We start from the raw sequence: 17,047 nt of genomic DNA on the forward strand, positions 1-17,047 counted from the left end.
TAAGAATAAACCAACCACAGCATTAACAAGTTAACAGATGCAAATGCACTAAAGTAAAGATGCGAAACACACTTTTATATGAAAATATATCCAGCTTGCTTGTGATATATTGACTAATTTGGTTAAACCGGCATTACTGCATGACTGCCACACAAATATAATATGCTGATAAATAGGATTGGCTATTGTATTTGACTTTCATCCACGAACTTGAGAGAATTATAGAATAAAACTATGACCTTTTGCCACAGCCATATTTATTGTATAGTAAAGTCACACTCATTACCACATGTTTTATTAAGAGGCAGAACGTTATTCTGTGCAATATGCATGCGACCTGCTGCAGCATTGTACATTTTGCAGTTAACGTGGTAGTACTCTATCCGGTAAATGTGAATGGGATTTCCCCTCTCTGCACAGGCTGTTCTGAGTGATCAACAGGAAAAGCCCATTCATTAAGCAGAAATGTCACCAAGGAGGCAATGAATACTCCATGTTTAATATGCACAGAGGATCAGCAGCCAGCTCTGCTCTGTTCGGCAGACAAAGCACTAGACTAAGTAACCCCCACTGCCGCCAACTCCTAATGACTTTGTATTCTGCTACCATGTGTCCGAGCCCTGCCCACATCGGTGTAACTCTTTCAGTGACAGTGGAGTGATTCGAAAAAGAAAAGTGACCACCTCTTAAGGAGTTCATGATGTTACTTATCACTGAACAAAATGGTAAATTGGTACTTCTAAGGAAATGCTGCACTGTATGATGAATGCAATGAATCCCTGCCTCTTCTCTTAGATGCACGTTTTTGTTGCTGTACATGCTGGTAATGTGCAATGCTACTTAAATTAAAGAAGAGCTGTCCAGTCAAAGTTAATACTTAAACCCTCTCCCAATTCTGGACAACCTGACATCCAGGCCTGCTACAGATATCCTCTCGTCCTCACTGTGCCTCATTAACGTATATAAACGGAGCAGAAATGAAATGATTTATGGCTGGTTGGGTATTTGGTTTTACTTTTCTCCAAAGCATGTATGTATTCTATAAGCATCACCACAAACATGCAGGTCTGGCTCAGTCACCAGTAGAAACCAATGTGAGGGGGAAAAATTGCTGAGCTCCCGTTGCCTGGCGAGGAGGCACTTCCTGTTTCCTGGTCATTAACCTTTCTAATGAGGAACAAGGTCCAAACGGATTTGGTTTTGTCAGAATGACTCTTTAATTAGTGGCACAAGTTATAATGTTGTGTCAATTTGGTCGAAAATAACCAGACTAGTTCTTTGTTTCCTTTCCCTAGTTTATGTGAATTCTGTAAACCCCCCCCCCCCCTTTTTTTTTTCTTTATAATGGACATATCGTCTTAACTGTACCAAGCTTTCCTTCAATAAATATCTATTGTGTGAAAATAACCATACTGAACCACCATATCTACATGTGTGTAGCCAGAAGTATTCCTAGATAACCCAAACGGCCTGGCTGAAAAGTTTCTAACAAACTTCCTTCATACCACTTCATTTATTTATTTATTTATTAACAGTTTCTTATATAGCGCAACATATTCTGTTGCACTTTACAATTGGAAACATTGAACAAAACTGGGTAATAACAGACAGACATAAAGATAGGAAGGCCCTGCTCGCCATCTTACAATCTAAAGGGAAATAGGCATCGATACACAAGAAAATATCACTTATATAGCACAGAGCGCTGTTAGAGAGCTGCTGGTAAAGGGGGTGTAAACCCCTGTCTATAACAATAACAAAGTAAACAGAAGTAATACCAGCGCTGTAACTCACTAAAATAAAAATGGACGGTTTATAATAAAAACTTTAAATCATTTATTAACACATAAAGCTATATTAGCAATAAAATCCACATATAGGATCATAATAGACCATAAGAAAAGAGTGAATCTATCTGAATTGGACCAATAATTAATTTAGTGTTCCTTATTAGATATCATATATCGTCTCACTTTGTTAATGCATATCCATGCACTACCATTGAATCAGCAAAAAGTTACCAGTTCCAGGAATCACAAGGTTTATGCAGTCCCTTAGCAGCCAGTATTTGCACAGATTTAGGGCTGATGTAGATCCACTGGATAGTCTTTAAAGCCACCAGTAAGTAAAGGGAGTTCCAGAGTCCATCAAAAGGATGCCAAGCAAATATGTTGTTTAGGCCAGGTCCAAAGATAGTAAATCCTGCTCAACACGTTTCACGGGTATAGTGTCCAGCTTCCTCAGGAGCTGGACACTATTATACCAGTAAAACGCGTTAGTCTGGATTTACTATCTTTGGACCTGGCCTAAACAACATATTTGACATTCTTTGATGGACTCTGGAACTACCTTTACTTACTAGCAGTTTTAAAAACTATTCGGTGGATCTACATCAGCCCTAAATCTGTGCAAATACTGGCTGCTAAGGGACTGCACTTTGTGATTCCTGGAACTGGTAACTTTTTGCCGATTCAATGGTAGTACATGGATACACATTAACAAAGTGAGCCGATATATGATATCTACTAAGGAACTCTAAAAGAATTAATGGTCCAATTCAGATAGATTGACTCTTTTCTTATGGTCTATTACTAACCTATATGTGGATTTTATTGCTAATATAACTTTGTGTGTTAATAAATGATTTAAAACTTTTTATTATAAACCATCCATTTTTATTTTAGCAAGTTACAGCGCTGGTATTACTACTGTTTACATTGATACACAAGGATAGGTGCTATATATTGCATTTTGGCCCAGCCAGAATACAGAGTTTCTTGATGGGCTGTATGATCCAGTCACACAGGAATGTCAGCCATGAGGATGTGAAAGAAAGACAATGTGTGAGGTTTTGTGTGGACTGTGAAAGGGGATGTAATTAGATATGGAAGCTATGACGGTTATGTGGGCGGTTCTGGAATCTGATAAGCTTGTAGGAAGGGGTGAGTTTTCAGGGAACGCTCGAAGGTTTGGAGACTAGAGGAGAGTCTTATTGTGTGTGGTAAGGCATTCCACAGAGTGGGTGCAGCCCGAAAAAAGTCCTGTAATCGTGAATGGTTGCAAGTAATGCATGGGGATGAGAGACACAAATCTTGTGCAGAGCGGAGAGGATGGGTTGGGAGATATTTTGAGATGAGTGAAGAGATGTATGTTGGTGTGCACATTGTTCAGGAACTCCACTAGACACGCCACATGCAGTGTACTACACATACAAAGCCAAAACAATACAAAATATATATTTTGTACCCCATAATCAGGAAATATCTTACTGTAATCACTCTGCGACCTGCTGCTACCAAACCTACAAAGGACTTTGCAGGACGTGAAACCTCTTGATCATCCATTTATCATTTACCTGTCACATATCCTTCCAGGGATCGTGGCACAAAGGATTTGGCCAGTTTTAGATTTTCCGTTGTACATTTCCCGGATTCCAGTCCGAATGACATCCCCATCCTCTTTAGTACCTCGATATCATCATGTATTTCAAAGGCATGGTCAAAATTGAAAAGGTATTCAAATCTGCAAAGGACACAGCCATATCCAGCAGATCAGACTAACAAACTCCACACAGACAGATTGTGCAATTAGGGGAGATAAGGATGATAATGTAGGAAGGAGGTAGACAGAAGAAACATTAGATTGTAAGCTCCCATACCCATTGTTTTCATGTCTACATTTGTCTCGGTTTTATGTATGCTGTGTTTTCCTCACTGCAGTTGCATTGGCAGGACTCTGGGGGTGGCAGTACCCTTACTGGCCATCAGCTGGCGGTGCAGAGCCCATCCATTCCCACCATATTTGTACTGTGCAATGTTCTGTGAACTATACTAGGGAAGGATTCATACAGAACATGAATTTGTCATAAGCATTTGGCATTCACAGGCTTGCGTATTGGCTCTATGTGTATGCAAGCATAAACAAAAAAATGGTGTTTTGGTAGATTAAGGAAACAGCAGAATACTACCCACAAATAATCCTGTGCCTGTGATAACTCCCATTTAATATAAATTCTGTACTAGACGACTTACATTTGGAACCCCACCTCTACAGATATCTTGTAAACCTGTCACCGCACTCACTTGTCACTAGAAATGCTGCAATCTATGACGGTCTTCTTGCTTGTATTCACGATTATAAATGGCAGCTTGATGGTTGAGTTGACTGCTGGAGGGGTATGAGTCTGTTGTTCATTTTGTCGGTTTCTCTGAACAAGGTGCTTGAAGGCAATTTGCTGGGGTAAGAAGAGAAAGCAGTCACTCACACACAGGACTAAAGGGTCTACTGATATAAATAATCTATACAATAACGTAATGGCACGTTATTACTCCTCCTAATGATACCTAATCAATCAGGACCTGGGGACATATACTCATGAAAATGATGGTTGTACTGTTTACCCAATAGGATTACAGTCCTTCAGGTCATGTTCCTGATTCATTTGCCAGTTGCTGCTGATCTGACTTCACAAGATTGCACCCCGCCCTCTCTTATTATTGTACGAGCCCCCACAAACCCCAATAATAATTACCATCAGGTACTGTGATAAATGGGGCAGGAAATGGTAACGCGCGATTGTTTGTGTGTGCGCGTGTGTGCCTGTGCGTGCACGTGTGTGTGTTCTTGCATGCACGCTAACAATACCCAGTGATGTCAAAACTGGACAGTGATCCTGGCTGTGAGTCAAGCGCAGGATTAAGGTATGTGAGAAACCATTAGACACATTACTTATTATTGTTCTTGTATATATTCTCCACATCTGATTAAAACTACATTTGCTGTTGAAAAAGGTAGATTGAAAGCAGAAATAGTTGCTGTGTCCTAATCACCACGGTCATCATCACTTATAAAACTACACTGGTGTCAACTGAAGCAGGAACTGAGATTTTCATTTCTGTCTATAATGCGGTCATTTATTTTTATTTATCTTCTTATTCAACGATTTCGCTCACCACCCCACAATGGACACATGCTAAGCTACCTCATCCTGGAAATATATATATATATATATATATATATATATATATATATATTTTTATTTTATTTTTTCTCCTATAATGTATTCAGGCTCCTAAGACCATTAGAAGTGATTTCTTTCTGTATCATTTCTGGATGCATCCCTTACGTAGATAAACTGAAGCGTACTGGAATTAGACCCTCTCACCAAAGAATCACCTGAAACATGGCAAATTGGCCCCTTGTTAGTAATGCAGCATAATGTTTTTTCTTGTTAAAAAAATAAATACAAAAATTTCAATTGAATAAAATTTGCTTACATCAAGTAAAATTATGATAAATAGTGAACACCTTTGTGAGTAGATGTAACTTCACACCAACACCCCTAAGGGTGTGAGCTCTATGGTTGGAAACCTCACTGTTGTCGAATGGGTATGACACCAAAAAAAAACCCTACGCGTTTCCTCCACAGCTGGTAGGCCGGGAATGAGAAAAGGTGACCCGGCAAATGACAGGATAAAAATACTAATGTATATATATATATATATATATATATATATATATATATATATATATATATATATATATATATATATATATATATATAATCCTCCACAGAAAGACATGATTAATACATATTTAGTATCTGTTATAAGCACATTATTATTGCATGTCCCAGAGCTTTAACAATTTTTTGAAATCTTGACTTACTAAAGGATAGCTGATAGAGAATAGGGCATTCACAGGGGAATTCTTTATCTGATGTGACTTAACAAATGCTTCCATTGTCATAGGCCTCATTCGTACCCGGCTGCATAAACTGCACGGGTGGCCCTGTGACCAGCAGCTCACATGATGCACGCTTAAATTAACAAATACACTTAGAACACTCAGTTTTAAAATATGGCCGCTGTGTAGAGGAATCTTTTTGTTTTGAATGCAAATGAGGAACACCGCACACATATGAAAAGCATACTATAGGTTCGTATTTCAGAAGAGGATGTGAAAGTACAACTTCATCCTTTGTAGCCGGAGGGCACCATGCCCAAGGAAGGAGGAGATGCAGTCTGGGATGTTTTACAAGTAAACTATAATGGGATTATTCATATAGCTTATTCCAAAACACTGTATTAAAATAAAAATGTTTGGTTATGGGAACCTTGCAATAAGTGCCAATATACAAGTTTGTGGGCTTGGAGCAGATACATGTGTTGGTTCTGTAATGTAACAGAATAAAATTACAAATGTATTCCCTTAACCATAAACAAATCAAATGACTGCCAAGTAAGGTGGCACAGTGCTTTATATAAGGTTTTATTCAATGCTCTGTTGTGATATTGAATTAGCCACTAATGTAGATCTGTCACCTCGCCTCTAACTTGGCCCAGAGTTCACAGCCTGAAAAAAAAAAAATGATTCTTAAAAAAATGTTTATAGATTTCTGAATATGTATTTGGTAACGCTCTCCTGTAATTATATTTCATAGCAACTTGTTTCCTACTATTTCCACTAATGCCCAGGGGAAAGCAGCAATCCTATGTAGATTTCTTTTTTTTCCTTTAAACAGCAAGTTAAGCACCTTTTAAGAATGCATGTTATGGTTGTTAACCTTAGTGAGTGTCGTACAAATCCATCTCCTTTTCAAAACCTCTTAGGCGGGAAAACAAGTATGTCTGAGAGGCAATGACACAGTCAGTTTGCTACAGTCACAGGTTATCATAAGGCCAGATGATAGCAGGTGGTGTTGGTGTGTGTGTGTGTGTGTGTGTTAGCAGGTGGTGTTGGTGTGTGTGTGTGTGTGTGTGTGTGCGCGCGTGCGTGCGTGTGTGGAGGGGGGGTGGAGTCAGTGGGAGTGCAGAGAAAACAAAACTCAGAGGGGTGTTCCAAAGCTCCTCTGCAATCTACATCATGTGCTATGTAACTGTGGTTGCCAGGGTAATCACAGGACAATGCGGATAAACTACAGAATGATCGACGATTAAAATAAGAGCCTTAGAAAACAAGCTCTGGAAAGTGATAAATTGGAAAGTGATAAACTACCAGCCACTCAGCTCCTAACTGTCATGTTGCAGGCTGTGTTTGAAAAATGACAGAAGCTGATTGGAGAGAGATAAACTACCAACAAATGTATCACTTTCCAGAGCTTAAAACATCTGCTCCACAGTAATGAATGACCATTTACATGAGCAGCAAAGCTCTACGGCCCTCCAAGACGACTGTGCGACATCACATTATAATAGCAGATCTACCTGCAGCAGTAGCTCTTGTAGCTGGGCACTCTTCTGCTTGATCCTTTCTATTCTCCTCTGTTTCTCCATCTGCAAAGCCAGGAAAATAAATCACATGCAAGATTCATCCATCATCAATTCAAATTTAATATCTGATGCCGACAATTTGCTCTGAAACTTAAAACAATTTTGAATTCCAAATATCTTCTCTGTCCCATAATCTTTCTTGGCATCTCAGTTATAATAATCCGACACCAAGGAAGACAGACGATCCTTTACAGCCAAACGCAATCACAAAACACAGCAAAAAGCTTAAACTACAGTTTATGAACGGCCTACACAGTGCACTTATCACCTACACCAGTGGCTCAGTGATCCCGAGGAATGGCCTATAACCCCTTGTACATTGGTTCAGGCCACTAATGCACATCTCCAGTTCATGCAAATAGACAGGTGCACTTTACTGTCCTAGCCGGCGCCTCATCGCTTCCCACAGCCAAGCGCCCCATTTACATCTCTTTGATGGGTTACATCAGCTGCAGGAAAACTGAAGCATATATTAACAACAAAGCATGTATATCTATTGAGAACCAACATAAAAAAAAAATCAGACAACAGAACAAAGCAAAGGTTTACGGATTATGAGCGGTTTAAAGTTCAAATATTAATAACTAGAGAATTAAACTGGACCTACAATTCCTCTAACTGTATTTTACAAATAAGAATAATCTATCTATCTATCTATCTATCTATCTATCTATATATATATAATGGACAGATCAGGTATAAAATGGAGCCGTGATAGCACAATAGATCCAAAAAAAAATAAAAAAAACACAGCACAAACTTAATGTATAATAAATTAGATATAATAAAATATTAATTATAAAAATGTTAATGTAATTTGCATAGATTTGACATACAGGTGTTGGAGTGAAGGTCATACATAACTCCCACATGACACACTCACACAGGACTAAATGTGACTGAGTTGTGTAGGACTCTGACTCGAACTTAAGGTGCCCACATACATAGCGATCTGCACACGATCCCACGATGTGTGCGATTTCCACTGAACTCTCCCCCAGCAGCTCCTCGGCAATCCTACTGATGATTTGGAGTAAAAAATGTCCAATCTGACTTAAAATCTATCGTGCATCCAGTGCATTGTGTCCCAGATTGGCAAATCTGGCTTACAGCACGGCAGATCATACTTGCCGACAATCTGGCTGCTCCTTCCGGGAGGGAGCAGCCAGATCGGCAAAACAGGGGGCGTGGCCGGAAAAGGGGGGCGGGTCCAAACGAGCTGAGGTCGGTTTGCGAGCGTGAAAGGGGGCGGGGCCACACGATCACGTCATTTTAGCCCCGCCCACGCTACACAATGCAGAAAAAAAGGCATTGCGAAGCAGGGGGCGGGGCCAAAATGACGCGAATCGCGTCAGCGCCCCCCCCCGCTGCGGGGGTTTATCAGGTAATGGGGAGGGGGGTTCGGGGGATCGGCGACAGGCTTGCCTGCCTTTCCGGGGGGGCAGGAGATGCACCCGTTTATCGGGAGGCTCCCGCCCGAATCGGGAGGGTAGGTAACCCTTAGGCAGATCTGAAGATGCGATGTACGACAAGTGGGGACGCGCATTGCCATCATGATCGTGAGTGGACACTCATGATTTGTCGTCAGGATTCGGCCAAATCGGGTAAAATATCGCTATGTGTGTGGGCAGCTTTACACACACTGGACTCTGGAGCATGCGCAGTGCAAAATCACACTGAATATATATGCCAAACAGACGTGACTGTGTAGTGATTGTGGGCCTAATTCAGAGATGTCCCAGGGACGTGCAGTCATGAAGGATTAAAATAATGGGGTAGGGGGGTATCTAATTAGCTGCGAACAGCGAAAAACAGGCATTCTTCGCCGCTATTTTTTTCCCCTTATCCTATTATTTCAGACGAAATGGAATATTTCTTCCAAAAACACATCGGGTCCGTGATAAGCTCATGGACCTAGGTGTTTTCGCCATTTAGGTGGTGAAAAAATGTCACTTATCGTGGATTATTTTTCGGGACACATCAGACCGCACCCATTATTAGGTAAACTGAAGCCCTGGACAACAAAATACTGTAAAATCATAACGTCCCACTCCCTCCCCAGTCCCACACACTGACAGACACTGTTTAATTTATTTATTTCACTTTTTATTAATCTTGTGATGAGCAGACTACTATATCAGCAGACACAGGCCACGGCGGAATAGGTAGCGGCTAGGCATTAGCGGCGGCAGCAACGGCAGTTGGCATCGGTGTGGCGGGGCGGCAGTAGCAGGCAATACCGGTGCCACCGTGCACCACTGGCGGCGGCATCGGTATTGGGCAGGGTAGTGGGCGGCAGCGGGACATCAGCGGCGGCGACAGTGGTCACTGGCGGCGGTGGGACTTGGCGTAGAGTATGGCTGCAGGCATGGATCCTGGAGGATCCAGTGTCTATCAGCCATTGGGGCAGAGTTTTACCCATTTAAAAAATGGTGCAGCAGAGCCATTTCTGAAATCCAAGATGGCCGCTGCAAGCCAATCACGGCTCGCTGCGTCATCACCCAGCCTCCCCTCCTCCCTCCGGGCTGGCTTATAGAAGCCAGCGCAAGGCAGCAGCTGGCGGTCCGCTAGCAGGGAAGGACCGTGCAATAGCTCCCAAAGATAGAAGACGCCAGAAGCCCTAGGGAGGAGGCGGCCATGCAAGAGAGCTTAAAGGTCACTGCCCCCCAGGTGAAGGCCGCAAGCTCTGGGGAGGCAGCGGCCATCCAAAAGAGCTTAAAGGCTGCCGCCCCCCGGGGGAAGACGCCGTATAATAAACTTTTATTAAAAAATCAAGTGTCTTGAATTTATTTTAATATTTTATTTATAGGCAGACTACAGGTGCCAACAGGCATGTAGGCACTTGTAGTTCTTCAAGTGCCAGCATCCAGGCCGCCTGTAAAGAACAATATTTCATACCATGAACACTGCACCCACCGCCACCAGGGGTGCGGGGTATAGCACTGGGCTGGTTGTTGCTCGGGAGGGGAGACCCCAATTAAATTTTTTAAGGTACCCACTTTCCGAGGAATTTCAGCACTGGGCTGATTAGTTTAGGGGTGTTTAATGTGATGGCGGGGGTACCCAACACTGAGTGTACCCCCTCCTATGGCGTTATTCCCCTGGCTGGTTCAGCAATGTGCTGGTTACTGTTAAATAGGGGGAACCCAACAGTGTTTTTTGTTTTTTTTAAGGGGGGGCTGAGGGGATGTTAATCAGCCAGTGCCTCCCCCAGCCACTGACCTCACCGCACGTCACAGAGATGTACGGAACTCACATACACAGAACCCACGCTGCAAATGAGCAGACCTCGCCCTGCGACATCGCTCGAAGTGTCCAGGATGCATCAGACTAACAAACTGCAGCATGCTGTGTCTTCAGACGCAGCCCTTGCATCTGCGATGCCGGCAATAGGTGTCTTTTTACACTAGACGCCTCCTGCGGCATTAGCATAATTTTGAGCAGCCGCTGCTTACAAACGCAGCGCTGTGCCTTTAGCGCCCTTCTCTGAATCGGGCCCTGTGATAGGAAGTACTTGACAACCAGTTAAGGTCAAGGGCAATGCCAGCAACAGATTAGAAAATATGAGATATGGTAAGAACTTACCCTTGTTATCTCTATTTCTACGAAGTCCATAGGGTTCCACAGGATACCTTGGGGTATAGGTGTGACGTCAGTCGCAGGGCACCAAAGAGTTAAGCTTTCAGCCTCCCAGGATGCACTAGGTCCCCCTCCTATACCCCGCCCCCGGGCCAAGGCACCTCAGTTAGTTACCAAGCCATAGGCCGGAGGAGGAGAAGGAAGAGAGAGAACAAAGATCTGGACACATACAAGAATCACATTCTCACCAGAGGGAGACGGAAAACCGGTGACCAGAGCAAAGCCCATCTGCAGCACAGGTGCGACAGGGCGGGAGTCCTGTGGAACCCTATGGACTTCGTAGAAATAGAGATAACAAGGGTAAGTTCTTACCATATCTCATATTTTCTACTTCAGGGTCCATAGGGTATCCACAGGATACCTTGGGGATGTCCCAAAGCAGTATCCTTTAAGGGTGGGGACGCTCCTGTGCAGAAAGGAGAATCCGCCGCCCGAAGGAAGCATCCTGAGAGGCGAAGGTGTCAAACCTGTAATACCTCACGAAGGTATGGACAGAAGACCACGTAGCAGCCTTGCAGATCTGAACTGCCGAGGCACCACGTCGAGCTGCCCACGAAGGACCCACAGACCTAGTGGAATGAGCCTTCAGAGAAGGAGGGACCGGTAGGCCTTCATGAAGATAAGCTTCAGAAATAGCCATACGGATCCAGGCTGCCAAAGTTTGCTTTGAAGCAGGCCAACCCTTTTTACGGAAGCCAAAGAGGACAAACAAAGCGTCCGACTTCCTAAACGAAGAAGTGCGGTCAACATAAGTCCTTAAGGCCCGCACAACATCCAATGAGGCCTCACCCACGGAAAGACCCGGTGAGTTAAAGGCCGGAACAACTATTTCCTCGTTAATATGAAACTGGGAAATAACTTTGGGAAGAAACTCGGGCCGAGTGCGGAGCACTGCCCTGTTCCCATAAAAAACCAAGAAAGGGGGTCTACAAGAAAGAGCCCCTAACTCAGAAACACGTCTGGCCGAAGCAATGGCCAGAAGGAAAACAGTCTTAGCTGTTAGCCATTTAAGATCCACTGAGCCCAGTGGTTCAAACGGCGGTCCTTGGAGAGCCCTCAGGACCACAGCCAAATCCCAAGGCGCCACAGGTGGAACAAAGGGCGGCTGAATGCGGAGAACACCCTGCATAAAGGTGCGCACATCCGGGATTGTAGCAATCCTACGGTGAAACCAGACAGATAGGGCCGAAACCTGTACCTTCAACGAAGCAAGGCGAAGCCCATGATCTAGTCCCGCTTGCAGGAAGGCGAGAATCCGAGACAGACGAAACTCCCGCGGTGCATAACCTCTCGGTCGACACCACTGGAAGAACGTATGCCACACGCGATGGTATATCCTCGCGGAAGACGGTTTCCGAGCTCGTAACATGGTACGCACCACAGAGCTGGAAAACCCCCGGGACCTCAGCATGGCCGTCTCAACAGCCACGCCGTCAAAGACAGCCGAGTCAGGTCCGGGTGAAGGCAAGGACCCTGAGACAGAAGGTCCGGTCGTAGCGGCAACCGCAGAGGAATGTCCACGGACAGACCCTGAAGGTCTGAGAACCAGTGCCGTCTGGGCCACGCGGGAGCTATCAACAGGAGCGTCCCTCCTTCCTGTTTGAATTTCCGGATTACCCGTGGAAGAAGGGAGACCGGAGGGAACAGGTATGCGAACCGGAACGTCCACCGGACGGACAGAGCATCCACCAGAGACGCCCCTTTGTCTCTTGTGCGAGACCCGTACACCGGCAACTTGTTGTTGTGCCGGGACGCCATGAGGTCGATTTCTGGAAGACCCCACCTGTCCACCAGTAGTTGAAAAACGTCCGGGTGCAGGGACCATTCCCCCGGATGAACGTCCTGGCGACTTAGAAAGTCCGCCTCCCAATTGAGCACTCCCGGGATGAAGACCGCTGATATGGCCGGAAGATTGCGCTCCGCCCAAACCAGGATCCGAGAGACCTCTACGAGAGCCTCCCGACTGCGAGTTCCTCCTTGCCTGTTTATGTAGGCCACGGTGGTAGCGTTGTCCGACTGGACCTGCACCGGGCGACCCTGGAGAAACCGCTGTGCCTGCTGGAGAGCATTGAAGACCGCACGGAGTTCCAAGATATTTATTGGAAGCTCCGCTTCTGTCGGCGTCCACCTGCCCTGGAACAAGTGTGGACCCGAAACTGCTCCCCAGCCCCGAAGACTGGCGTCCGTTGTCAACAGGACCCAATTTGGAACCCAGAACGGACGTCCCTTGTTGAGGTGGGTCGTCTGTAACCACCACGTAAGGGACAGGCGAACCTCCTGGGTGAGCACAATCGTCTGGGACTTCAGAGACTGAGTCAGCCCGTTCCACTTGGACAGGATCAGGTGCTGCAGAGGTCTGGAGTGAAACTGGGCGTATTCCACCATGTCGAACACCGACACCATGGAGCCCAGTAACCTCATCGCCGAGTGTAAGGACACCCGGCGGCTGTGCAGACAACTGCGCACCCTTGACTGTAAAGCAGAGATCTTGTCCTCCGTCACGAAGATCCTTTGCTGTCCCGAGTCCAATAAGGCTCCAAGATGCAGAATCCTCCGAGACGGGATTAGAGTGGACTTCTGCCAGTTGATTAGCCAGCCGTGCCGTTGCAGCAGTGCAATGGTCAGGTCCAAGTGGCGTAACAGGAGCTCTGGAGATCCTGCCACCAATAACAGGTCGTCCAAATACGGCAACATGCGGACTCCCTGCAGCCGCAGAGAAGCCGCCATGACCGCCATCACCTTGGTGAAAACACGTGGTGCTGTTGCCAGGCCAAAAGGTAACGCCCGAAACTGGAAGTGGTCGCTGCTGATTGCAAACCTGAGGAACTGTTGATGGCGCCAAAGAATAGGGACATGCAGGTAAGCGTCCTGTATGTCCAATGACACCAAGTAGTCCCCAGGTTCCAGCGCCAGAATGATGGACCGTAGGGTCTCCATCCGAAACTTCGGGACCCGCAAAGACTTGTTGAGTGCTTTGAGGTTGAGTATCGGACGATATGACCCATTGGGTTTCTGTACCAAAAATAGATTTGAATAGAAACCCTGGCCCCTCTGGGAGAATGGAACCGCCACTATAACTCCAGCCTGGAGCATAGTGTGCAATACCTTCTGCAGCTCCGTAGCCTTGTTCCGGTCTGATGGGAGACCCGTGGTGAAGAAGCGAGCCGGGGGTCTGTGCCGGAAGGAGAGGGCGTATCCGTGGGAAACCACCTCCAGAACCCAAGTGTCTGTCGTAGTGGTCGACCAACACTGGGCGAACTGTAGCAGGCGGCCTCCCACCCTGGGATCCCCCAAAGGGAGGCCCGGACCGTCAGGCCGCAGGCTTGTCATCTGGCTTGGGGGCCGGACGTCTGGTACTCCATGCCTGCTTCCGGGGCTTGACCGATTTCTTAGGGCCAGCCTGTCGAGGAAACGACTGTGGTTTGGGCCTGCCCTGGGCCCTAGATGACCGAAAGGACGATGGTCCCGAACCAGAAGGAGCAGCGGCCGACGGGAGACAGGCAGATTTGGCTGCCGCCAGCGTGGCCACAATCTTATCCAGATCCGGACCGAAGAGAACTTCTCCGGTAAACGGCAACGCTTCCAGACCTTTCTTGGAATCTGCGTCCGCCTTCCAGGATCGCAGCCACAAGGTGCGACGAGCAGCTACCGCTGCTGAAGAAATTCTAGACACCAGAGTACTAATGTCTAGAGCCGCCTCGTTGATGTAGGTGGCCTAATCACGGAGATTGCCAATCAACTCCGCCTGATCGGCCGGACAGTCGGATTCAAAAGAAGCCTCTAATGAATCCGCCCAGCGCTCCATCGCTCTGGCAACCCAGCAAATGGCCATAGCCGGCCGTGCTGCCCCCCCTGCAAGGGAATAAGCGGACTTCAGGCAGATTTCTACCTTGCGGTCCGTAGCATCCTTAAGGGAGGACATGGATGGCATCGGCAATGTGGCACTACGGACAAGACGGGTCACGTGAGAATCCACCTGTGGAGGGGATTCCCACTTAGCAAAATAATTATCCGCGAACGGATAAGCCACCGCCAGGCGTCTCTGCGGCTGGTATCTTTTGCCAGGTTGTTTCCACGCCTCCTCTAAATGGTCCACCAACTGACCCGAAAGAGGAAAGACTGTGGCATCGCCCTTCACATCTTTGAAAAAGGCATACTTAGATTTAGCCGCTGGGGGAACTTCGTCCTCAATCACCAAGGCTGTGCGGACCGCCCGAATAAGTCCAGGAATATATACTTTGGACTTAGCATCAGCGTCCTTAGTATGGAGAGGTTCCTGATCGTAAGGATCTAGAATCTCCCCATCATCAGACGTCCCTTCGTCATCCTCATAAGGAGCGGACAGAGACGCCACCGGCCTTTTATGAGACCGCATCACAGACTCCCCTTGCAACACATCCGACAAGTGCTGTACAGAACTTGTCAGGGAGTTAACCCACGCTGGCTCCTGAGAACCCGGGAGCGGGGAAATAGGGAGACTGTGGGGTACCACCAATTGTCGTGGGAACCCCTGCATGGGTGACGACACCACAGACTGCTGGGACAAACCCATCGGAGTAAACGCGGGCTGCGGAGCTAACTGGCCCACTAAAGCTGTTAACGCCTGAGCGAAACAAGCCCAGGGCGGCTCCTGTACCGGTGCTGTAACCGTAATAGGCCGCGCCATGGACAAACACTGCCGGCAAAGGCCCTCCGCGCTACCCTCCCCCTCCGCTAACGGTACTTTGCACGTGGTACACTGTAGCCGGAGGGGAAAATCACTTTCAGACATGATGGCACCACGTATGTGACCTCTCTCACCAATTAAGTATTAAATAGGCGAGAGACCACCCTGCAGCACCGCACCGCAAGGGCTTTAGCAGAAAGAACAGGGACAGTAATAAAGCTGACAGTTTAGAGAAGAAAAGATTACAGGCAGCAGCGCTAGCACAGTCACATACAATGCAGAAAAATAACAATTCCTGCACTAACAGCGCTGATCACTCAACTACACAGACACAGGGCCTGGTAGGACACAGCGCTGCATACACAGACCTGACCACAGCGGAGGAGAGGTATGCGGGGGGACCCAGACCACGATGCTTCCGTCCAGCGCTTCCAGCAGCGTTCACCATGCGTTCTGGAGAAGATGGCCGCCGAGGAGCAGAGAGGAGGCTGGCCTGGGGGAGGAGCGCTGCCACAGGACCAGTCGGCAGCATGCAGAGAGGGCTGTGTGCAGCGGGGGAGGCGCCGGCTGTGAGACAGGGAAGGCGCGCTCCCCTGGCATGCATTTAACCCCTGGGACGCCGCAGCGCTACCGCTCTGCTGCGGTCCGCTGTCCCAGGGGGTAGTGGAAGCGCAGGTTGGTCGCCTGGCTCCACGCTGCAGCCAGTCCCCAGGGAGCCCCCTGCCTGGGGACTTAGGACCATGTGATCAGCGGGGACCCACCGCGGGACCCCGCTGCTTACCTCTGTCCCCCTTGAATCCGGCCATGGTCCGGAGCATCTGGGGTCACCGCTAGCTGTGACCCCAGACGCCCACCAGCATCCCCGGATCAGTACCGGCGTTCTGGTACCGGCGGGGTGTAGGGAAGACAGCATGGACGTCAGGACTGACTGTCCATGCTGTTCATCCAGATGTGCAGCCACAGCTGCATGAAGAATAAGCTTCAGGGGCTCTTCTAGCCCCCACTCCAACAGGTGCACCCGACTCCGGCCGGGCACCAAACTAAACTGAGGTGCCTTGGCCCGGGGGCGGGGTATAGGAGGGGGACCTAGTGCATCCTGGGAGGCTGAAAGCTTAACTCTTTGGTGCCCTGCGACTGACGTCACACCTATACCCCAAGGTATCCTGTGGATACCCTATGGACCCTGAAGTAGAAATGACATTTTTAAATGTAATTTTCTATATTTTAGGCATATATTATATTTTAGGCATGATGCTCCAAATTATAAAGGACATATTAGGAAAACCTATTTATCAGGAAAACCTTAATCACCAAAGTATTGCGGATAAAAGTTCCCGTTAATAATATTTCCACATTTACTTTAAAAAAATAAAAAAAACACACACACAGAAATTGCTCTGTCAGTACAAACACGACCCCTGTAGTTTGCGGTGTCCCTACATAATGCAGGACGTAGTGACAGCACAAAGTA

At 47.0% G+C, this 17,047-nt stretch overlaps 1 protein-coding gene across 2 annotated transcripts in view; it reads right to left on the minus strand.

Moving 5' to 3' along the window:
- Nucleotides 1-17,047, minus strand: part of TFDP2 (transcription factor Dp-2) — an 88,422-nt gene that overhangs the window by 9,495 nt on the left and 61,880 nt on the right. For both annotated transcript variants that reach the window (XM_088466616.1, XM_088466617.1), the window contains exons 7-9: nt 7,206-7,274; nt 4,083-4,234; nt 3,356-3,522 (exon numbers count right to left, since the gene is read on the minus strand). In XM_088466616.1, the coding sequence (XP_088322742.1) occupies nt 3,356-3,522; nt 4,083-4,234; nt 7,206-7,274 (388 nt within the window). The remainder of the gene's footprint in view (nt 1-3,355; nt 3,523-4,082; nt 4,235-7,205; nt 7,275-17,047) is intronic.

Source organism: Taudactylus pleione, unplaced genomic scaffold, assembly GCF_031769625.1.
Source record: "Taudactylus pleione unplaced genomic scaffold, aTauple2 ptg000066l, whole genome shotgun sequence".
In the NCBI taxonomy this organism is placed as follows: Eukaryota; Metazoa; Chordata; class Amphibia; order Anura; family Myobatrachidae; genus Taudactylus; species Taudactylus pleione.